The following is a 21,048-nucleotide window of genomic DNA, read 5'->3' as shown; positions in this document are numbered from 1 at the left end:
AATTTTCTCCCCTCTTTCTCCCCATCTATCTGCCTCTATCGCCCCCACTTCTATCTCCCCCTCTACACTGTAGTATTACTACTTTTTATCTGAGTACTCTTAATAGTAATAATTAACCTCTGAATGATGTGAGACTGAACTACCTCCACCAGGTGGCAGTAGCTCAACACTAAGGATTCAATCTGCCTTTAATCGTAGCAAAGAAGAAGAAGAGGAACGAACAGCTCTGATGCGAACCAATCACAGATCACCATACGGCTGCCTAGTGACCAGCGACCAATAGGAAGCTTCTCCCAGAGCGCGGCTCTATTTGTTGTGGTGTTGTAGTCAGTGATCTCCGTGTTTATCGATAATAACGTGTTGTTTTATCGCTTTAACGTTTTTTAATCCTCCCAAAATGAGTCTGTCTTTAAGGTAAACCTCTCTGTCTCCGCTGCTACTCTTCATTTATTCAACACAGTTCATTTTAACGCGGCAAAGCGTAGCTCCAAGACGTTAGCTAGCGTTAGCATGTTTAGCTTTCCTCCTCCGTGTTAACGGTATGTGATGCTAGCTAGCTAGCTAGCTGCTCCTGTAGCTTCCTTATTTTCTCCTCACTGTTTTATTAACTGTCACATTTAGAGCTTGTTGGAATTACAAGTGGTGGAAAGTACATTTACTTTAGTACTTCATATACATTTTACTGATACATACTTTTACTTAAGAATAGGTTTTGAATGCTGGACTTTTACTTGTAGTGAAGTATTTTCAGTGTGGCACTACTACTTCTGCTTCTTTCTCCCTATCTCTCCCTCTATCTCCCTCGTTCTCCCCCTACATCTGCCTCTTTCTCCCCCTCTATCTCCCTCTTTCTCTCCCTCTATCTCCCTCGTTCTCCCCCTACATCTGCCTCTTTCTCCCCCTATATCTCCCTCGTTCTCCCCCTATATCTCCCTCGTTCTCCCCCTATATCTCCCTCTTTCTCCCCCTATATCTCCCTCTTTCTCTCCCTCTATCTCCCTCGTTCTCCCCCTACATCTGCCTCTTTCTCTCCCTCTTTCTCCCCCTATATCTCCCTCGTTCTCCCCCTATATCTCCCTCGTTCTCCCCCTATATCTCCCTCGTTCTCCCCCTATATCTCCCTCTTTCTCCCCCTATATCTCCCTCTTTCTCTCCCTCTATCTCCCTCGTTCTCCCCCTACATCTGCCTCTTTCTCTCCCTCTTTCTCCCCCTATATCTCCCTCGTTCTCCCCCTATATCTCCCTCGTTCTCCCCCTATATCTCCCTCTTTCTCCCCCTATATCTCCCTCTTTCTCTCCCTCTATCTCCCTCGTTCTCCCCCTACATCTGCCTCTTTCTCTCCCTCGTTCTCCCCCTATATCTCCCTCTTTCTCCCCCTATATCCCTCTTTCTCCCCCTATATCTCCCTCTTTCTCCCCCTATATCTCCCTCGTTCTCCCCCTATATCTCCCTCGTTCTCCCCCTATATCTCCCTCGTTCTCCCCCTATATCTCCCTCTTTCTCCCCCTATATCTCCCTCTTTCTCTCCCTCTATCTCCCTCGTTCTCCCCCTACATCTGCCTCTTTCTCTCCCTCTTTCTCCCCCTATATCTCCCTCGTTCTCCCCCTATATCTCCCTCGTTCTCCCCCTATATCTCCCTCTTTCTCCCCCTATATCTCCCTCTTTCTCCCCCTATATCTCCCTCTTTCTCCCCCTATATCTCCCTCTTTCTCCCCTCTATCTGCCTCGCTGTGATTTCGGTGTACAAAAATGTGTGAAACTAGAGGATTATTTTCATGAAAAGGTAACTTATTGACAGGAGTAGTAGTAGTACTAGTAGTAGTACTAGTATTAGTATTCAGGCAGACATATACACTATAAAACCAAACAACTTCACAGTACTCAAAAATGTTTGAGTAAACTGATTACCTCAGAATATTTAAGTAATGGCAATATTTCTTTAAAGTAAATATTAAGTTAAATATTATATATTCAGTTAACTTCATTTGTTTAAGTTCTCTATTTGTGTAAACACAATAGTTTGTTGTATCACAGCGATCTTAAAAACATGTAAATACTATGGAGGCTCCATCTGTGGTATCAGCTGCTATAAGTATTTGTTAAAGTATAATACAAACGTGTGAAGCAGAAATATATTTATAGATTTCTCACAGAATTTGGTGAAACTCTGTCGTCTGTGTTTTTTCCAGAACTGAACTTCCTGCCGACAAAACGAAGCGCAAGAAGAGGAGAGAGCTGAGCGAGGATCAGAGACATGAGATCAAAGAAGCCTTCGAGCTGTTCGACACCGACAAAGATCAAGAGATCGATTACCACGAGCTGAAGGTGAGTCACGAGGGACGGCAACAGAGCAACAACTACATCAAATACTAACGTCAACGTAACAAAGGATGCACTTTAAACTAGTGTACATACACGTGTGCAACGTGGATGTAATTACAAGTTACAGAGAAGATGATGAATTGTATATTTTTGTATTCTCCTGTGTGAATTAAGTATCTAACAAATTAAAAGTACTTTTATTAAATTAAAATGTTAAATATTTATAAAATACATAAACATTTCCAGTATTTCACTGACTGTTTATATGTTTATATGAGTTATCAGATTAAGAATAGTTGGATTTAACCACACAAGCAGAATTTTACTCTGTTATCACTTTATGTTATTTAACACAATATGTCTAGATGCAGAGATATGATTTCATCTCGATGTGATTCCATTGAAAGATGATAAATTATAATATTGAATTATCGCCATAAGCAGCTGATCATAAACTCAAGATATAAATAACCGGGTTAATATGTGTTCCATGTAAACATGAGATCTAAACCGGGACACTAATGTTCATGTAAACATACACGATACTTACTGATTATGTTTATGATTAATGTGTTTGAATGTTCCTGAGCAGGTGGCGATGCGTGCGCTCGGCTTTGAAGTGAAGAAAGTGGATGTGTTAAAGATTCTCAAAGACTACGACAGAGAGGGAAACGGAAAAATATCATTTGAGGATTTCAATGAAGTCGGTACGTTTTGTTTTTTTGTCTCTTCGGCTTCAACGCGACGCTCGTCAGCGAATCCTTCAAAATGTGTCGGCGTGTTTCTCCGCAGTGACCGACCGCATCCTGGAGCGAGACCCGACGGAGGAGATCACGAAGGCCTTCAAGCTGTTCGACGATGACGAGTCCGGAAAGATCAGCCTGAGGAACCTGAGACGAGTCGCTCGAGAACTCGGAGAGAACGTCAGCGACGAGGAGCTGCGCAGCATGATCGACGAGTTCGACGCCGACGGAGACGGAGAAAGTGAGTAGATGGGTACAGAGTAACCGCGTTGTATTAGTACTACGAGTAGTACACTGTATAGAGGAAGTGGACGTAGTCGTGGTGGTTTTGAAGCCTCGCATTTGGCGTTTTGGCCATCACCATGTTGTTGTTTTCTGCAACCAGTAAACAGGAAGTGACCATATCTGGACTGAGGAGGAGTGACGTAGAGACCTGTCAATCACTGTGTAGCCCCGCCCTAAAGCATCCCCTGCTTTATGGTCTGTTTGACTCTAAATGGACCATAATGTACTAAATGAACATCATGCTGTATTGAAGAAGACTTGAAACTAGAGATTGAGACCATAAACTCATGTTTACAATGTTTACTGAGGTAATAAATCAAGAGAGAAGTGTGTATGTATATATATATATATATATATATATATATATATGATCATCATGCACTTTAAATTCTAACTGCACGCTCACAAACGTTCACATATTGAACTATTTTGACGTTAGTCTGGAGCCCTGAATGGATTCACCAACAGAGCTGCTTCTCTTTGTCTTGTGTGACAATAAGCTGAATATATTTGGGACATTTAAGACATTTGAAGACGTCTCTGTGACCTTTAGGAGATTAAAACAGACATTTTTCATTATTTTCTGGCGTTTTATTGACTTTAAAATGAATCGTTTAATCAACAGAATAACCTGCAGATTATTAATAATGGACATAAATAAAGATCAGTTGTCTGTATTAGTGACACGTTCTCTCTGAACTTGTTCCAGTAAACCAGCAGGAGTTCCTCTCCATCATGACCGGAGACTCCTGACCACACGATTGGTCCGTTTGTTGGTCCGCGTCGTGAATGAAGGTGAACGAGTCGTCTTCCTCTCGAGGCTCTGACGTGGACGAGAGCGACTCGACTCATTCAACATGAAGCTGAAGACGTGTTGATATCGAGCCGCTCTGCAGCTCACACGTCATCAGAAGTGTTGTTGGCTTCTACGTGATTCTGTCTTCATGAAAACGTGGAGAATCTTTGCCACTTGATGAAGATGATGATGCTAGTATTTATATTTCAGAGGAGGAAGAGTGAGTCATCGCTACCAAGCGTTTCACTCTGTAGAGCAGCGTTCCAGTTTACACAGCGCGAATGTTTGAATGTTTATTCTGTACAAAAATAAATCGCTTTACCAGCAAATCTTTCCTTCACTTATATATATATATATATATATACATATATATACATACATATATATACATATATATACATACATATATATACATATATATACATATATATACATACATATATATACATATATATACATATATATATACATACATATATATACATATATATACATACATATACATACATATACATGAATATGCAATGAAACAAAGAGTGAAAAATTTAAAGGGGTCTGAATACTTTCCGTACCCACTGTATATATATATATATATATATAAGAATGACAAATAGTCATAATATACAAAGTAAATATCTAAAATCAAATTGAAGAAGATGAAACATAAGATAAATCACTGTTTTATGAATCCTGATGAATTTGTTGACACGTTTTGTGGTTTTAGTGAAACATCTCAACAGCTGTTTGATGGATCGTGATGAAATGGGACTCATCGTTCATGTTCCCCTGAGGATGAATCACAGTCACTCAGGTGATCCTCTGAGTTTTCATTTTTTAGAGACATTTAACATGTTTTGCATTTCTTTGTAGTTGTGATACTTTTTTGTACTTTTACTGTTTCTTTTGGGTTTTTTACGTGGTTTTGTAGTTGTTTTGCATGTATTTGTGGTCTTTGTAGTTGTGATGCGCTTCTTTGTAGTCATTTTGCTTATTTGTAGTCCTTTTGCTTATTTGTAGTCATTTTGCTTATTTGTAGTCCTTTTGCTTCTTTGTAGTCCTTTTGCCTCTTTTTGGTTGTTGTGCGTCTTTGCTTTGCGTGTATTTGAGGTCATTGTTGAAGCCTTCTAGCATTCATCAATATTAATGTAGGCGTTGTAGTATTTCAGATCATATAAAATAAGATATAAATATCTAAAGCAGAGCGATAATGAATGTATTTATTCCAGACTTCCTCATGACTGCAGTTCTTTATCGGACCAGCAGAGGGAGACACTCTCTCATGACTCCTCTTAGAGCCTACATGTGTCATGATGACGCGGAGCAGCTGATCACAGAGTCTCTCTCTGGTGTAAAGTGAGAGCTTCACTTCCGTCTCTGTAAAGATTCATCATTTATCTCAAACGTTTTTTAAAGAAGCAGCCGTACGTCAACAGATGATGTAACCATCACATGATTAAAGGGAAACGCTTCACTCAGACAGCTGATGTTTAAAACCACAAATCTAACAAAGAGAACGCAGAGCGATCCCAGATGAAGAAGATGAAGATGAAGATGGTGTATGTGTTGATCCTGACCACTTCTGGGCGGATCCTCTGAGCTCCCTGTGATTTGCCTCCCACAGACCGTAACACGTTGATTTAGATGAAGCTCTGGTCTGGAGCTGCTCGGATGAAGTCATCGCTCAGCGTGATGAAGAGGACGGTGGTTAGCTAACCATGTTTGCTTTGGTAATGACTCGAGCCAATCACACGATGACAGAGACCTTCTCCTGTGTAGCATGTTAGCTCCTTTATATCCTGTTGAATCTGCATCGATGCTTCAGGTTCTATGAGATCATCAGATGTTTGTAGCGTCTCTGTCCTGAGAACCTCGTATCTCCAACTCTTCATCCTTCACTTCATCACAGCAACACAGCTGGAGATACAGTACGCAGTTTATCTGAGAAGAGACTAAAACCCTCAGACAAATGAAGTAAAAAGTACATGTACCCCTGAGATGTAGTACAATACAAAGTACAATATGTACCTCTGAGATGTAGTACAGTATAAAGTACAATATGTACCTCTGAGATGTAGTACAGTAAAAAGTACAATATGTACCTCTGAGATGTAGTACAGTCAAAAGTACAACATGTACCTCTGAGATGTAGTACAGTAAAAAGTACAACATGTACCTCTGAGATGTAGTACAGTCAAAAGTACAACATGTACCTCTGAGATGTAGTACAGTAAAAAGTACAATATGTACCTCTGAGAAGTAGTACAGTATAAAGTACAATATGTACCTCTGAGATGTAGTACAGCATAAAGTACTATATGTACCTCTGAGATGTAGTACAGTAAAAAGTACTATATGTACCTCTGAGATGTAGTACAGTAAAAAGTACAAATGAAGTGGAGGAGATGTAAATGTGTACTTAAGTGCAGTACTTGGTTACATTCCACCACTACACTCTACAGTGTGTGTGTGTGTGTGTGTGTGTGTGTGAAGGTCGACGTTGGTGATCAGAACCCGGACCTGGTCTGGGGTCCAGGCTTCAGGACTTGCCCTTGCCCTCTGACATGCTCAGCTGTCTTCTGGTCCGGAGCGACTCTCCAGAAATAACCGCTCTCTCTTCCTCCCCAGTTACAGCCTCCACGTCGCCCCCCTGTGGTCGCCTCCGGCCGGACGGCGTCTGTGTTGTGCTGGTGATGGTCTGTGTTGATGAGACTTCTATAAATACATCCGTCTGGTGGAGCTCCGTGCTGCTCCACGGTCACTTTGATTAGCCGAGGTTCCACATTTAGACGATGAGAGAACTTTGATGTTGTACACTGATGTACTTTTCTGTTTACTTCTCCTCATTAGTTTAACAGCAGTCAGTGCAGGAACGATTGAGAAAGAAGTACTCTGATCTTTTACTTAGAGGAGTACTTCACCCCCAATACGAAGAAAACTCTCATTCCTCCATGATGGACGTAGTATAGATGAATGGAAGTAAATGGCAACATTTTATCAAACTCTCACACAACTGGTGCAGTTTAATCAGGAAGTAACCTTCGGTTCTTTAAAGAGAAGTCAAAGCTTCATGTGTTAAAGCTGCATTCTCTCTAGTGTCCACCAGGGGGCGACTCCTCTGGTTGTATAGAAGTCTATGAGAAAATGACTCTACTTCTCTCTTGATTTATTACCTCAGTAAACATTGTAAACATGAGTTTATGGTCTCAATCTCTAGTTTCAAGTCTTCTTCAATACAGCATGATGTTCATTTAGTACATTATGGTCCATTTAGAGTCAAACAGACCATAAAGCAGGGGATGCTTTAGGGCGGGGCTACACAGTGATTGACAGGTCTCTACGTCACTCCTCCTCAGTCCAGATATGGTCACTTCCTGTTCACTGGTTGCAAAAAACAAGATGGCGACGGCCAAAATGCAAAAAAATTAGCTACAACTTCATTTGACCATAAATAAACTATCCTTTGATTTTATGACGTTATAATAATGGAGCTCATTTTAGTTTTTTTACAGTACAAACCTTTGAAGTATTCGATGTGTTTTACTGTGAACAGAGTCGGTGATCGTGTGCTGCTGTTTGCTCAGAGGGCTCCTTTAAAACGTCTCTCTGGTAACCAGAGTCAACGAGCGGCTCTGAGTCCACCTGTCCGTCATTAGGCCGGCTATGCCGACCATGTGACAACACTTACCCTCAGACAAGGGAACATGGGGGGGGGGCTGTTTACTGGCAGGTTTGGTCAGATCCGTGATGGCATGTTGCTCCTTTAAACCTCTGATCCCAAAACCAGCCAGCGAGATGGAAAAGCATATTTTATTTAAACATCGCCACAACTACAGCGTTTATCTCAGCCAGAAGCTGTAAAAACTGTCTTTATCGTCAGAGTCTCATCTTTCAGACGGTCCTCAAACACATCATGTGCGACAAATACCTCCACCAAAATAAGCAGCCGAAACAAAGCTTAAAATATTGATATTTAATCACAAACATTTTATTCTTCATGTCTCATTATAAATGTCTCCTCTAATAAAGAGTTCACTTTAACCAGAGTGTAAAACATTAAAGTGTGAAACTATGAAGTCATGAGTGATTCATCTGAGACCAACAGTCATGTGACTACAAGGAGAGAGAGAGGAGGGGAGAGAGGGGAGAGAGAGGAGAAGAGAAGAGAGAGAGAGGAGAGGGATAGAGAGGAGAGGAGAGGGAGAGAGAGAGAGAGAGGAGAGAGAGAGAGGAGAGGAGAGGAGAGAGAGAGGAGAGGAGAGGGAGGGAGAGAGAGAGGAGAGAGAGAGAGAGGAGAGGAGAGGGAGAGAGAGAGAGAGAGGAGAGAGAGAGAGAGGAGAGAGAGGAGAGAGAGAGGAGAGAGAGAGAGAGAGGAGAGGAGAGGGAGGGAGAGAGAGAGGAGAGAGAGAGAGAGGAGAGGGAGAGAGAGAGAGGAGAGAGGAGAGGAGAGATAGAGAGGAGGGGAGAGGGAGAGGAGAGAGAGGAGAGGGAGAGGAGAGGGAGAGAGAGAGAGGAGAGAGAGAGAGAGGAGAGGGAGAGAGAGGAGAGAGAGAGAGGAGAGAGAGTGACCTCTAACCCGTAGGCGTGACCTCGGCCTGCACAACCTCAGTGAGAGGAGCGAGGTCGTAAAACGCTCGGCTTCTTCAGCGGCTGTTTTGAATTTCATGTGAACATTTTCCAGCTGTAGATTGTATTTATTCTTTATTCTCTTCTTGAGCTGAAAGGATTCATTGATCAACAAGAAACTAATCAGCAATGTTTTGGAGTGTTTTTGTATTTTGTCTCCGATAAATCTCTTTAAATCCAAATCACCTCAAACATAAACATCATGACAGCTGCTCTTTGTTGTACTTTTACATTGTATTACTCTGAAGAAGTAAATCAATGTATTTATATTTTTACTGTTGATAATTCGTTGAAGTAATTTAACTGGTTTCTGCTTCTTAAATGTGAATATTTTCTGGTTAAATTATTCCTCTTTGAAAAATAAACTGAATCTATTTTCAATATTTTGGACATTTTAAACAAGTAATCGTGAAGATAATAAACAGACGCAGCTCTGTAACGCACATTATATCTGAAGACGAGTGTTCATTACTCAGTTTATTGTGTCGATCATTTATTAAAGAAACGTGTTCCAGTGTCTCTAATGTGAGGATTATTAAAAACAACTGGAACTCTGGGTAAATGTTCTCAAACCTTTTATCGACTGAAAGATTCATCATCAATCAACAGACTGATGGATTCAGTCCTAAGTGTTAGGGTTCTCATGTCACATGTTCTCTCAATGAGTGGAGACATACAAGTGTAGTTTAGTCTCACGGCTTCTAAAAACACTCATAATCAGAAAAATAATAATATACGTGATGAAAATGCCAAACTGAATACTTTTCCAATAAATATAGAAAACAAGTTGATCATGAAGAGATGCAGGAATCAACAGTACAGTTGACTCTACAGTATATCTTCTGTTTCCACACGCAGGTAAACATCACAACACAATCAGAGTTCTTCTTCTAATAAGCGGTGACACAGAGCGTCTCATGTTCAACAGCAGGAATGTAAACTCCTGCAGCAGAGCAGACTCAGACCTGAGGAGCGAAGGCCTCCAGACGCGCTGCGGATCGTGGGCTATGCCGGCGGTTGGGTGAGGATGGATCGGTTTACACTCGCTCATGGATTCACAGTAACTTTATCTCCCGACAGCCGACTGCAGCCGAGCCTCGCTGCACTCACACACACTCAGGGAGCGGCCTCCGCACCACACAACGCCAATATCAGCCTGTACGTAAGTACCAGTACAACAATGAATACAGTGCTGTGCCTTCAGTATACTCAGTAACACGTTGTTAAAGGATTATATATTCCATCATAAGATTATTACTCAAGCAGTCATGTAAAAGCAGGATTTTACTGTTGTTGGTTGAGCTGAAAAATTAACATTATCAGTAATACATAAACATTATTAACATTATTACTAATACATAAACATTATTAACATTATCACTAATACATTAACATTATTAACATTATCACTAATACATAAACATTAACATTATCACTAATACATAAACATTATTAACATTATCACTAATTATTAACATCACTAATACATAAACATTATTAACATTATCACTAATACATAAACATTATTAACATTATCACTAATACATAAACATTATTAACATTATTACTAATACATAAACATTATTAACATTATCACTAATACATAAACATTATTAACATTATTACTAATACATAAACATTATTAACATTATTACTAATACATAAACATTATTAACATTATCACTAATACATAAACATTATTAACATTATTACTAATACATAAACATTATTAACATTATCACTAATACATAAACATTATTAACATTATCACTAATACATAAACATTATTAACATTATTACTAATACATAAACATTATTAACATTATCACTAATACATAAACATTATTAACATTATTACTAATACATAAACATTATTAACATTATTACTAATACATAAACATTAACATTATCACTAATACATAAACATTATTAACATTATTACTAATACATAAACATTATTAACATTATCACTAATACATAAACATTAACATTATTACTAATACATAAACATTATTAACATTATCACTAATACATAAACATTATTAACATGATCACTAATACATAAACATTAACATTATTACTAATACATAAACATTATTAACATTATCACTAATACATAAACATTAACATTATTACTAATACATAAACATTATTAACATTATCACTAATACATAAACATTATTAACATTATTACTAATACATAAACATTATTAACATTATTACTAATACATAAACATTATTAACATTATCACTAATACATAAACATTATTAACATTATTACTAATACATAAACATTATTAACATTATCACTAATACATAAACATTATTAACATTATTACTAATACATAAACATTATTAACATTATTACTAATACATAAACATTATTAACATTATCACTAATACATAAACATTATTAACATTATTACTAATACATAAACATTATTAACATTATTACTAATACATAAACATTAATGATATTAACATTAACATTATTAACATCATCACTAATACATAACCAAGAGAAGTTAAGTTGAACAGAAGCAGCAGATTGTGTGAAGACGTCCGGGTTCATCTGTTCTCTGCACACATCTGGATCTCTTCAGGAGGAGCTTCTTGCTTCTGTCTCTGGATGTTTATGTTTCTCCAACACCTCATCCAACTCCTACACTATCTGCCCACACAGACAGCAAGCATGGACGCACACAGGCAAACACAAGTACAGGGTCATACACACGACATGTGGACTCCACACACACACACTGTATATACTGTACTTTACTTCCAGGCATCATTCTACTGAGACTCAAACCCTGAAGCGTCGGCTGATTGTTCATCTAAAGGACACAGTTGTGTTGAATAAATGTTAAACATTCAGGAACACATTGAGGAACAATGACCCTCTCTTCACAGCATGTTACAAAGAAATGAAACACAATCTGGAGGATCACTTATTGAAATATCATCAATAACATTCACATAAGTGTCAGAATACACAGCAGAAGATTATTGTTGAATAAAGAACGTTTCCTTTAATCAGATATTTCTATGTGAGCTTTGGACAGTTTGTAAAATAACTTTAGAAACTCATCGTGGGTATTTAATCCAGTTCACACTTTATAGAAATGAATGCGTTCACTCAAAGTTATTTACTTTTAACAATGTCCCAAATCCCAAGACTAGACTAGACTAGACTAGAGTGACTAGAGTGACTAGACTAGACGAGACTAGATGAGACGAGACAAGAGTGACTAGACTAGAGTAGACTAGACTAGAGTGACTAGACTAGACTAGAGTAGAGTTGACTAGACTAGAGTAGATGAGATGAGAGTAGACTAGACTAGACTAGAGTAGACTAGACTATACTAGACTGACTAGACTAGAGTAGACTAGAGTGACTAGACTAGAGTAGACTAGAGTGACTAGACTAGAGTGACTAGATTAGACTAGAGTGACTAGACTAGACTGACTAGACTAGACTAGAGTGACTAGACTAAAGTAGAGTAGAGTAGAGTGACTAGACTGACTAGACTAGAGTAGAGTGACTAGAGTAGAGTAGAGTGACTAGACTGACTAGACTAAAGTAGAGTAGAGTAGACTGACTATACTAGAGTAGAGTAGAGTGACTAGACTAGAGTAGAGTGACTAGACTAGACTAGACTAGAGTGACTAGACTAGAATAGAGTAGAGTGACTAGACTAGACTAGAGTGACTAGACTAGAGTAGAATAGAGTGACTAGACTAGAGTAGACTAGACTATACTAGACTAGACTGACTAGACTAGAGTGACTAGACGAGATGAGACAAGAGTGACTAGACTAGAGTAGACTAGACTAGAGTGACTAGACTAGAGTAGAGTAGACTAGACTAGACTAGAGTGACTAGAGTAGAGTAGACGAGACGAGAGTAGACTAGACTAGAGTGACTAGACTAGACTAGCCTAGAGTAGAGTAGAGTAGAGTGACTCGAGTAGAGTAGACTAGACTAGACTGACTAGAGTGACTAGACTAGAGTAGAGTAGACTAGAGTGACTAGACTAGACTAGAGTGACTAGATTAGACTAGAGTGATTAGACTATACTAGAGTAGAGTAGACTAGAGAGACTAGACTAGAGTAGAGTAGAGTGACTAGACTAGACTAGAGTGACTAGACTAAAGTAGAGTAGAGTAGAGTGACTAGACTGACTAGACTAGAGTAGAGTAGAGTGACTAGAGTAGAGTAGAGTGACTAGACTAGAGTAGAGTAGAGTGACTAGACTAGACTAGACTAGAGTGACTAGACTAGAGTGACTAGACTAGAGTAGAGTGACTAGACTAGAGTGACTAGATGATCCAACAACATTATCTGTGGTCAGAAACAGACCTGGAAGATGTTTTGGGCTTTTGCACTTGGTGAGCAATTTGCATTGAAGTGAATGGACGCCATCTTTAATAACTTTATTTATATTGCACCTTTTAACGCAAAGACAAACATAACAAGATCCAGAATCAAAGAGGTAAAACAAGATGGAGCAAGACTGTACATGAGCAACAAATAAAACCTGTTCTATGTAAAGAACAAATAGAACAAAGAGGCCAAACGGTAAAAGTCTTCAGAAGAGATTTCGAGGATTATCCTTCTTAAGACATCTTTGAGTCCGATATCAGTTCTCATAATACATTCACGGTTGACTCTGAAGATACCTGGAGCTTATTTTCAACACCTCATTTTGGGTCTGCAGGACCAACAATCCTGTGTCAGAGCTGAGTCATGTTTGAGTTCTCCGATGCAGAACCAGCAACTCTCTCACTGTGTGTACTGTATATTCAGAGAGATTTACTTTCTCTCCATCTGCTAAATGTTAAACAGATAACTGATTCAGATATTGGACTGTAATTGTTTAGATCAATCTCCATCTTTATGACTTCCCTCTGATCGAGAATACGTTAAAAAGGTAAGAATGGATCTACTGTACTGGACCATTGGAGCTCTGAAAGAGGCTTCAGTCAGACGATGGCTGAAGGTTTGTTTCGGCCTCTAAACGGACCAGAACCAGAAGGATTTTCCTGACAGTTTAAATCTGCAATAATTCAATTTTAACCGGCTTCCTGAAGACCGGATGAAGTACAAACAATCACTGTTAGCCTTCTCCGCTCCGTCCCACCTCTTCTCATTTCCTCGAGTCTAAATGGTGCAGACAGGAGTCTAAACAGCTCGTTGGAGGTGGGGGGGGGGGGACATGAACAGCATATTTCTTATTCAGTAGGAGGTCATGGATGGATGCAAACCAACGGTGGGGAAATTAAAACACGTAGATTTAACACACCGGAACATTTCGCACATTCCTTCGAGCCAAAAACTCCGACAAACCTGCCGCCCGTCTGCGTCTGTGTGTTGAAGGAGGGAAGTCAGCCTCGACATTTATGTTCAGGTGGAATTATCGTTTACGCTTCGACTGTTTCCTTTAAATCAGCAGATCCTCGCCGACTGGAACTCACTGACCTACAGTTTGTAGCACGGAGGAGACACTTTAACTTATGAATATATGTACAGTATGTATACCAACGTATGTATATGTACACCAATTATATCTTTGATCTGGACCAAAGACAGTGTGTAAGAAGTGGACGTAGTCATCGAGACGTCTCTCATTGCTTTGTGAATGTTTTGAAGCCTCGAGTTGAACGATTTTCATCGTCATCTTGACTTACGTCCGTCGCCATCTTGTTTTTTTGCAACCAGTGAACAGGAAGTGACCATATCTGGACGGAGGAGGAGTGACGTAGAGACGCCGTATACGTCTCTGGCAGAGACCTGTCAATCACTGTCTGCTCCAAAGTCGAGGCTGAAAACTAAAGGCGACCGTACGTTTGTCATCAGGACCCCTCGGCTTTGAAACGAGCTGCCTGAGGAGATAAGGCTTTAAAATCACTTCTTAAAACACATTTTTCTGTTTTATTTCTGTTTTATTTTAATTTGTTGATTTTACTAAATTATCATTATTTTTTATTTTATTTATTTATTTCTTCGTTTATTTTGATCGACTGTCTCACTGAGCTTTCTGTTTTTTTTTTTTTGCTGCTTTGTCTGTCAAAGCACTTTGTAAACTCTGCTTTTAAAGCTGCTCTATAAATAAAGTTATGATTATTATTATAAGTTTCTGCACCGATATTGGATGGAGATTGGTAGATGGGGGAAGTCCAGCCAGCCTCGCTCTGACAGGAGAGGACAGCTGAGTGTAATCCTCGGCCCAGCAGATGCTCCGTGACATGCAGGACAGTTTGATCTCTCTCTCTCTGGATGTAATGTGGAGAGCCCACAGTCTTTGGTGCAGTAATCCTGGGCTCTTACACCGAGGCCCACCGAGGCCCTGAGTGTCAGCAACACATTTTTCTCCGCCACACACACACACTGAAACACACGCACACACACACACACAGGCAGCATCTATGACACCTCCGAGCTAAATATACCGCGAGTGACAACGACAGGTGACCGGACTCCTCCACAGACCGGCCAGCTCGGACACAGGAGGTCACCGGGTATGAGTGTGTGTGTGTGTGTGTGTGTGTTGGTGGGACAGGGGGGGTTTGAGCGTTGGGGTCTGATGATTGTAGACCACCACCACTCATTGCGGACTGAGCTCAGATCCAGACGCAGCCCAGTTTCTGGGTCCCCCCCCCTCTTCTCTAAGCCAGCTGGTCTGGCTTAATATCACTTCTTTCTTTCTTTCTTTCTTTCTTTCTTTCTTTCACTCTCTTGTTTTTTAAAATATCCTTCTTGTTTGATACAAGGGATCGACTGAGCAAAGAAAACAACCCACAGCTGGAGCTGCTGGGGAACCTTCCAGGTGAAGACAGAAGCGAGAAAGCTCCGGTGAGTGTAAGAGGACTGATGGTGATGGATGGTGCATTCAGGGAACCTGGAATATTGCTAAATATTGCTGGAGGGGAGAAGAAAACATGTTTACTAGACAGCAAAAAAAACTGTTGAAGTTTGAGATGGAAACTGAACGAAAGCAAGAATTATGTTTCTCCTTTTATGACCACTTAGTGGCAGCAAAAACAAGCTGTTAACAACATGGACTCTTAAGTTGACATGTAGCAGCAACATTATGATTCCGTTTTAGGTATTTTTCTGGACGCTCAACAAATGTAAGTCCAATATTCTCTGTTTTTGCTCTGTTTTTGGTCTCCACCACATTCTGGGAGAATTATCTGTCTTCAGTTGCTAAATGTTCGACTGTGTTCACCAGCTGGTCTCTGATCAATACCGATATTGATATTTAAGATAAATTAGTTAAAAGTCTTTCTGTCTTTTTTTGAAGATAACAAACATTTTTTATGCGTTTAAACACTTCTAATAAAACGTCACTCGTCGGAGCTCTCTGGTGGTCAAATGATGTAACGGAGAGACTGATCCTGACGCATTCTGCCAGTTATTGGCTGACATACAGTTTATAAACGTGATACCTGCAATAAGCTGATATCAATCGATGTATCGACCCATAGCTCTATTTATCTGAGAACTCTGTTTTCTACACGTTGTCACTAAAAAACAGAGTTTCTGAAAATCTTTAACTCAGATTTCAGTCACCTAAAACGCCGTTTTGGGTCAAATGAAAGCTGAAAAGCTACTTTTACAATAATACATGTGTATGTGTGGACGAGGCCGGGATAATACTTAATAAAGTTTCCGACCATAAAACCAAAACAACGAGCTGAAAGAAGCTAAAGTGCTCCGTAGAGCTGAGTGACCACTTTCACATTTCAGTCATTTGAAAGTAGATGGAATTACTAGATGTGTTTGTATTTATTGTAGTTATGAAAATATAGAAATAGTCGTCAAATAATTGTCAAATAAATTTAAAACGTGTTTTCTGAACTTGAGTTTTTTTGCAGCGTGACTTTGAATTGTGTGGACTCATTATTGAAGCTAAATGTATCATTTTACTCTGTTCTCTACCTGTTCAGGTACTCTGTTCTCTACCTGTTCAGGTACTCTGTTCACTACCTGTTCAGGTACTCTGTTCTCTACCTGTTCAGGTACTCTGTTCTCTACCTGCTCAGGTACTCTGTTCACTACCTGTTCAGGTACTCTGTTCTCTACCTGTTCAGGTACTCTGTTCACTACCTGTTCAGGTACTCTGTTCTCTACCTGTTCAGGTACTCTGTTCTCTACCTGTTCAGGTACTCTGTTCTCTACCTGTTCAGGTACTCTGTTCACTACCTGTTCAGGTACTCTGTTCTCTACCTGTTCAGGTACTCTGTTCTCTACCTGCTCAGGTACTCTGTTCTCTACCTGCTCAGGTACTCTGTTCACTACCTGCTCAGGTACTCTGTTCACTACCTGCTCAGGTACTCTGTTCACTACCTGCTCAGGTACTCTGTTCTCTACCTGTTCACTCTGTACAAAGAGCAATTCAGCACCAATGCAGACAATAACAAAATAAAAACACAATGAAATATAATTTAAAGCTATGATAACAGTAACAGTAGTAAAACAGCAGGAAATATTTTTTTGAAATAATTGTAAAAGCATAATTACTAAACTTTAATTGTCTACAGCTTCAGTTTGGGTTCCAAATGTGAATATTTGCATTTTTAAATGTTACTTTTGACTCTTATAGTCACATGTTTCACTTTGATCAGATTATTGAATGAACCTCTAGTATCGTCCACTGAGAGGCAGTAGTGAACCTGATCTCTGCAGTGAACAGTGAACACTGTCCTCAGTCTGGAGACGTGGACCTGTTGAAAACAGTTCAAACTAAAATAATTAAAATACACCAAAACATATTAATAATGTGTTTCTCACCAATTCACTTTTATTGGACTTTTTCTTCAGGCTTTTTTTCCCCACACAAAAAATCTCATGTGTGTGTGTGTGTGTGCGTGTGTGTGTGTGTGTGTGTGTGTGTGTGTGTGTGTGTGTGTGTGCGTGTGTGCGTGCGTGTGTGTGTGTGTGTTTGTGTTTGATGATGATGCCGCCTCCCGACGTCCAGGTGCTTGCTGAGGAGCCTTAGAAGTGCGCGTGCTGCACGAGACTGAACCGCTGGACGGAGACACGCAGAGAAAAGTCACGCGGAGAGGTGAGCTTCAATCTGTGTGTGTGTGCGTGTGTGTGTGTGTGTGTGTGTGTGTGTGTGTGTGTGTGTGTGTGTGTGTGTGTGTGTGTGTGTGTGTGTGTGTGTGTGTGTGTGTGTGTGTGTGTGTGAGACAACAGGAAACACACCGCGGATCCTCTCCTCCCGATCACACCGAGAAGTCTTCAGAAGAAGCTCTGTGTGTCTCGGGAGAACTTTACTCTCTCTCCGCTCCGCTTGTTTCGTTTTCACGGGTCGGTTTTGTCGTTTATCAGCCCGGAGCTGGAGCTCTGTCCACGGGCTTGGTGCGGCGCCGCGGACCGGTCCACTAGAGCCGGCTGGAGGCTGGTGAAGACAGTCTGAACTTCTAGCGTCGCGGTGCCATGTGAGGAATAAAAGCACGTTACAGCAACACTCGGTAAGAAAGAAACTCATGTTGTAGTGGAGGAAGTTTCACCTCCGGGATGTTTCTGGGAGGACACTTCATCAGTATAAGTATTATTATTATGATGATTATCATTATTATTCATATTAATATTATTAAATGTCATCCCCTTACACCAGTAGTGTTTCAGTGTAGCGGTCATATCGACATTTAAAAGGAGTTTGAGGAGAATTCAACCATTCAGGGCTGGATTTAACATTTTTGGGGCTCTATGAGAACCCAGACACGGGGCCCCCTGTGCCTCCAGACATGTCTCCTGTATGTGGACAGTTTTACATTATGTGACTTTAAGACAAAACAATGCAGAAACCTGTACAGTCTCAATAACATGGTACACATGTAATAGAATATAATTAAAAGTTACAATAACAGTAATAGTTGTTAAACAGCAGGGAATAAACTGTAGATGTAAAGTAGATTTTAAAGCAAAAATACCAAAGATTTAGAGGCTGCAGCTTCAGTTTTGGTCCTAAATGTGAATATTTGCGTTTTAAAACGTAAAAGACACTTTTATTAATATTATTCTGTTGTTCTGAGCGCCTCTGTTGAGCTCTAAGCCCGTCAGACTGTGTGTGTGTGTGTGTGTGTGTGAGATATTTAACATGTTAGTAACAGTGACGTTCTTTTATTTTGAAATTGGTCTTTGAGCTGCTGAATATAAAATGTCTGAAATCTGACAGAATGAATTATGTTAAATGGAACAAATATGATGACAGCAGAAATGAAAGTCGTCAGGAGAGCAAGATCCTGTAAAACCCATCAAATATGCTGCAAGACATGTTTTCTTAGCCTGTATATTTTTACATTGTGACACTTTGGTTCCATTTAAAAACATGCCGAGTCAGTTATGAGCAGCTCCTGTCTGAAGTTTACTTATGTACACACATACAACTATCACTGGAGTCCTTCATGTGAAGTCAAGTTAAATATGTGAAGATGCTCAGACTTCTAAAGCGGATACATCTGCATCTATCCTGCATGTACATCAGAGATCATCACAACGACTTCATATGTTTCACGTCTGTGCGTTAATATCTGAGTTCTGACGAACGCAGCATCTCATGAAGAAGCTGAATCCTGTAACGGTGACGTCATGCACGTATGCTGAGCATGTGGTGTGTGAGTCGCTCTCTGCTTAGAACCAAACCACAGACCTCAGATCAGCTTACTCAACTCACTTAGCTCGTACGTATTTGTTTCTTTAAGTTGGTGGAACACTTTGAACGTTGTTGACGCAGCGCTGCGTCCTCACGTCTCAGACGTCCAAACACGACTCGTATCTTTTTACAGCTTCAGGCATTTGTGCATCAGCTGTTAGCCGGGGGGGGGGGGGGGTGGGGGGTTCTGTGTTTACGTCGTATAATCTAGAAACTGCTGATGTGTTGGGACCACAGAAGAAGACGGATGGTTGGAGCTTCTCCTCTTAATGCTCTTAAAAGCCTCCAGGAACAAAGTCTTCTCTGCTGAACACTCTGCTGGCTTTGCATTGGTTTTAAATCACATCTTTGCAACACGGTACGCTTTGTAGAACTTCTCCTCTTCTGGGTTCTGGGTTTAGTTTGCTTGAGACAATCCTAAAGATCGGTTTATATAAACACAAGTCCACTGATGTGAGACGTCGTCTTCTCGATAGCAGATCGCGTCACAAAAGGCTGCTTGATGTTGAAGAACTGCCATATTTATTGCTATATTAAATAAAAAACAGGAATATTCATCGTAAGCCTTAAAAGCCACACCCTCAAAGCGTTCACATCTTGAAGTCTAAGCGAGGTTTAAGTCCACGGCCTCAAAGGCTTTAAGGCTGGCTGGTTCCAGTCTTTATGCTAAGCTAAGTTAGCCAGCTGGTAGCTTTATAGTTCGCATACAGAGAGTAATAATAATAATTAATGTGAGCGCCAGGAAATAAATATTTTAATATTCTTTTCTTTTCAACAGCTTCATAATGTATCCAACCACTAAATGTGATTATATGTATTTTAGCTTTTGTTGTTTGCGATTCACTTATTTATTTATACCTTCACTGTCTGACTACTTAGTGCACTGGTTTTGTTTTCTACTCATCGTCCACTTTGCTGCTGTGGGACTAATAAAGTATAATCTCATAATATATAATCTCATAACTTTAGTTACAAATAAAAATAAATGTTTCTAAAATTGAGTTAATTTCCAGACAAAAAAAAGACAAAACATCGGGCGTCCATCCGGCTCCTTTCTGTTAGGACCATGAAGGGGAGCTCCCCCCCACAGAGACATGCAGCGTCCTGCCAAGGACAGCAGGGCTCTGCCACACGGCCCCGTTAGCTCTGTGTGCAGACTCTCATGCAGAACCTGGAGAGAAGTACCTGACGAGTCTGTGAGCACAGAGAGAGGGAGCAGCTGAGGACGGCTGCTTTCTCTTCGTATTGTTGTGTTTTGGGGGTAAAAAGTTCATCGTTTTCTTATTTCTGGAGCTTCACACTGAGTCTATAAATACTTGGGAGGTTTGTCGAGTTGAGTGGAGATTTGCTGTCATCCTGGAAAAGATCAAGCTTTAAAGTCTACAGACGTTTTCATTGTTTTATGTAATGATCTCGTTCCTCAAACGTCTCACGTCTCGTTCGGCCTAAAATCCCCCTTTTTTTTCTGAGTGTGTTCTAAATTTAAACCTGCTGCAGTTTCTTGTTTCTTGTTTCTTGTTTCTTTCTTTTTTTCCTGAAGCGACGCATTAAATCACCGTCAGCGTGACTCAGATATTCGTGTGACGTTCTTCTCCGGCCTCAAAGTGTTTATCA

The 21,048-nt window shown here is 40.1% G+C and overlaps 2 protein-coding genes across 12 annotated transcripts in view; both read left to right on the top strand.

Moving 5' to 3' along the window:
* The first annotated feature begins 258 nt into the window (after positions 1 to 258).
* On the top strand, positions 259 to 17,838 carry cetn3 (centrin 3). Of its 6 annotated transcripts, none has more exons than XR_012947644.1 (6): positions 259 to 414; positions 2,192 to 2,327; positions 2,917 to 3,031; positions 3,117 to 3,308; positions 3,453 to 3,547; positions 4,062 to 5,349. XR_012947644.1 is itself a non-coding variant. In XM_076078252.1 (6 exons), the coding sequence occupies exons 1-6, from the start codon at positions 398 to 400 to the stop codon at positions 17,760 to 17,762; spliced, it is 549 nt and encodes a 182-aa protein (XP_075934367.1). In that variant the 5' UTR covers positions 259 to 397; the 3' UTR covers positions 17,763 to 17,838. The 6 variants fall into 6 exon arrangements, 4 of the variants coding, with proteins under 4 accessions (XP_075934367.1, XP_075934366.1, XP_075934368.1 ...); XM_076078252.1 differs by lacking the exons at positions 3,453 to 3,547; positions 4,062 to 5,349 and adding exons at positions 9,852 to 9,929; positions 17,752 to 17,838; XM_076078251.1 differs by lacking the exons at positions 3,453 to 3,547; positions 4,062 to 5,349 and adding exons at positions 9,852 to 9,933; positions 14,490 to 15,609.
* LOC142933933 (myocyte-specific enhancer factor 2C-like) overlaps positions 17,699 to 21,048 on the top strand; it is a 22,033-nt gene continuing 18,683 nt past the window's right edge. For 3 of the 6 annotated variants that reach the window (XM_076078250.1, XM_076078249.1, XM_076078248.1), the window contains exon 1: positions 17,945 to 18,250. The gene's annotated coding sequence lies outside the window, so the exon portion shown is untranslated. Of the gene's footprint in view, positions 17,839 to 17,943; positions 18,251 to 21,048 lie in introns of those variants that run through there. The other 3 variants (XM_076078246.1, XM_076078247.1, XM_076078245.1) reach the window with 3 other exon arrangements.

Source organism: Anarhichas minor, unplaced genomic scaffold (assembly GCF_050575085.1).
Source record: "Anarhichas minor isolate MPS153535 unplaced genomic scaffold, ASM5057508v1 ptg000064l, whole genome shotgun sequence".
In the NCBI taxonomy this organism is placed as follows: Eukaryota; Metazoa; Chordata; class Actinopteri; order Perciformes; family Anarhichadidae; genus Anarhichas; species Anarhichas minor.
The sequence above is the reverse complement of the archived record's forward strand: the minus strand, read 5'-3'. Positions and strand labels throughout refer to the sequence as shown.

What these genes read in the sequence shown, in the direction of transcription:
- cetn3 (XM_076078251.1), top strand. An exon ending in TCGATTACCACGAGCTGAAG is followed by an intron (nt 2,328 to 2,916) that starts GTGAGTCACGAG and finishes GTTCCTGAGCAG; the next exon opens with GTGGCGATGCGTGCGCTCGG. An exon ending in CGCCGACGGAGACGGAGAAA is followed by an intron (nt 3,309 to 9,851) that starts GTGAGTAGATGG and finishes ATCTCCCGACAG; the next exon opens with CCGACTGCAGCCGAGCCTCG.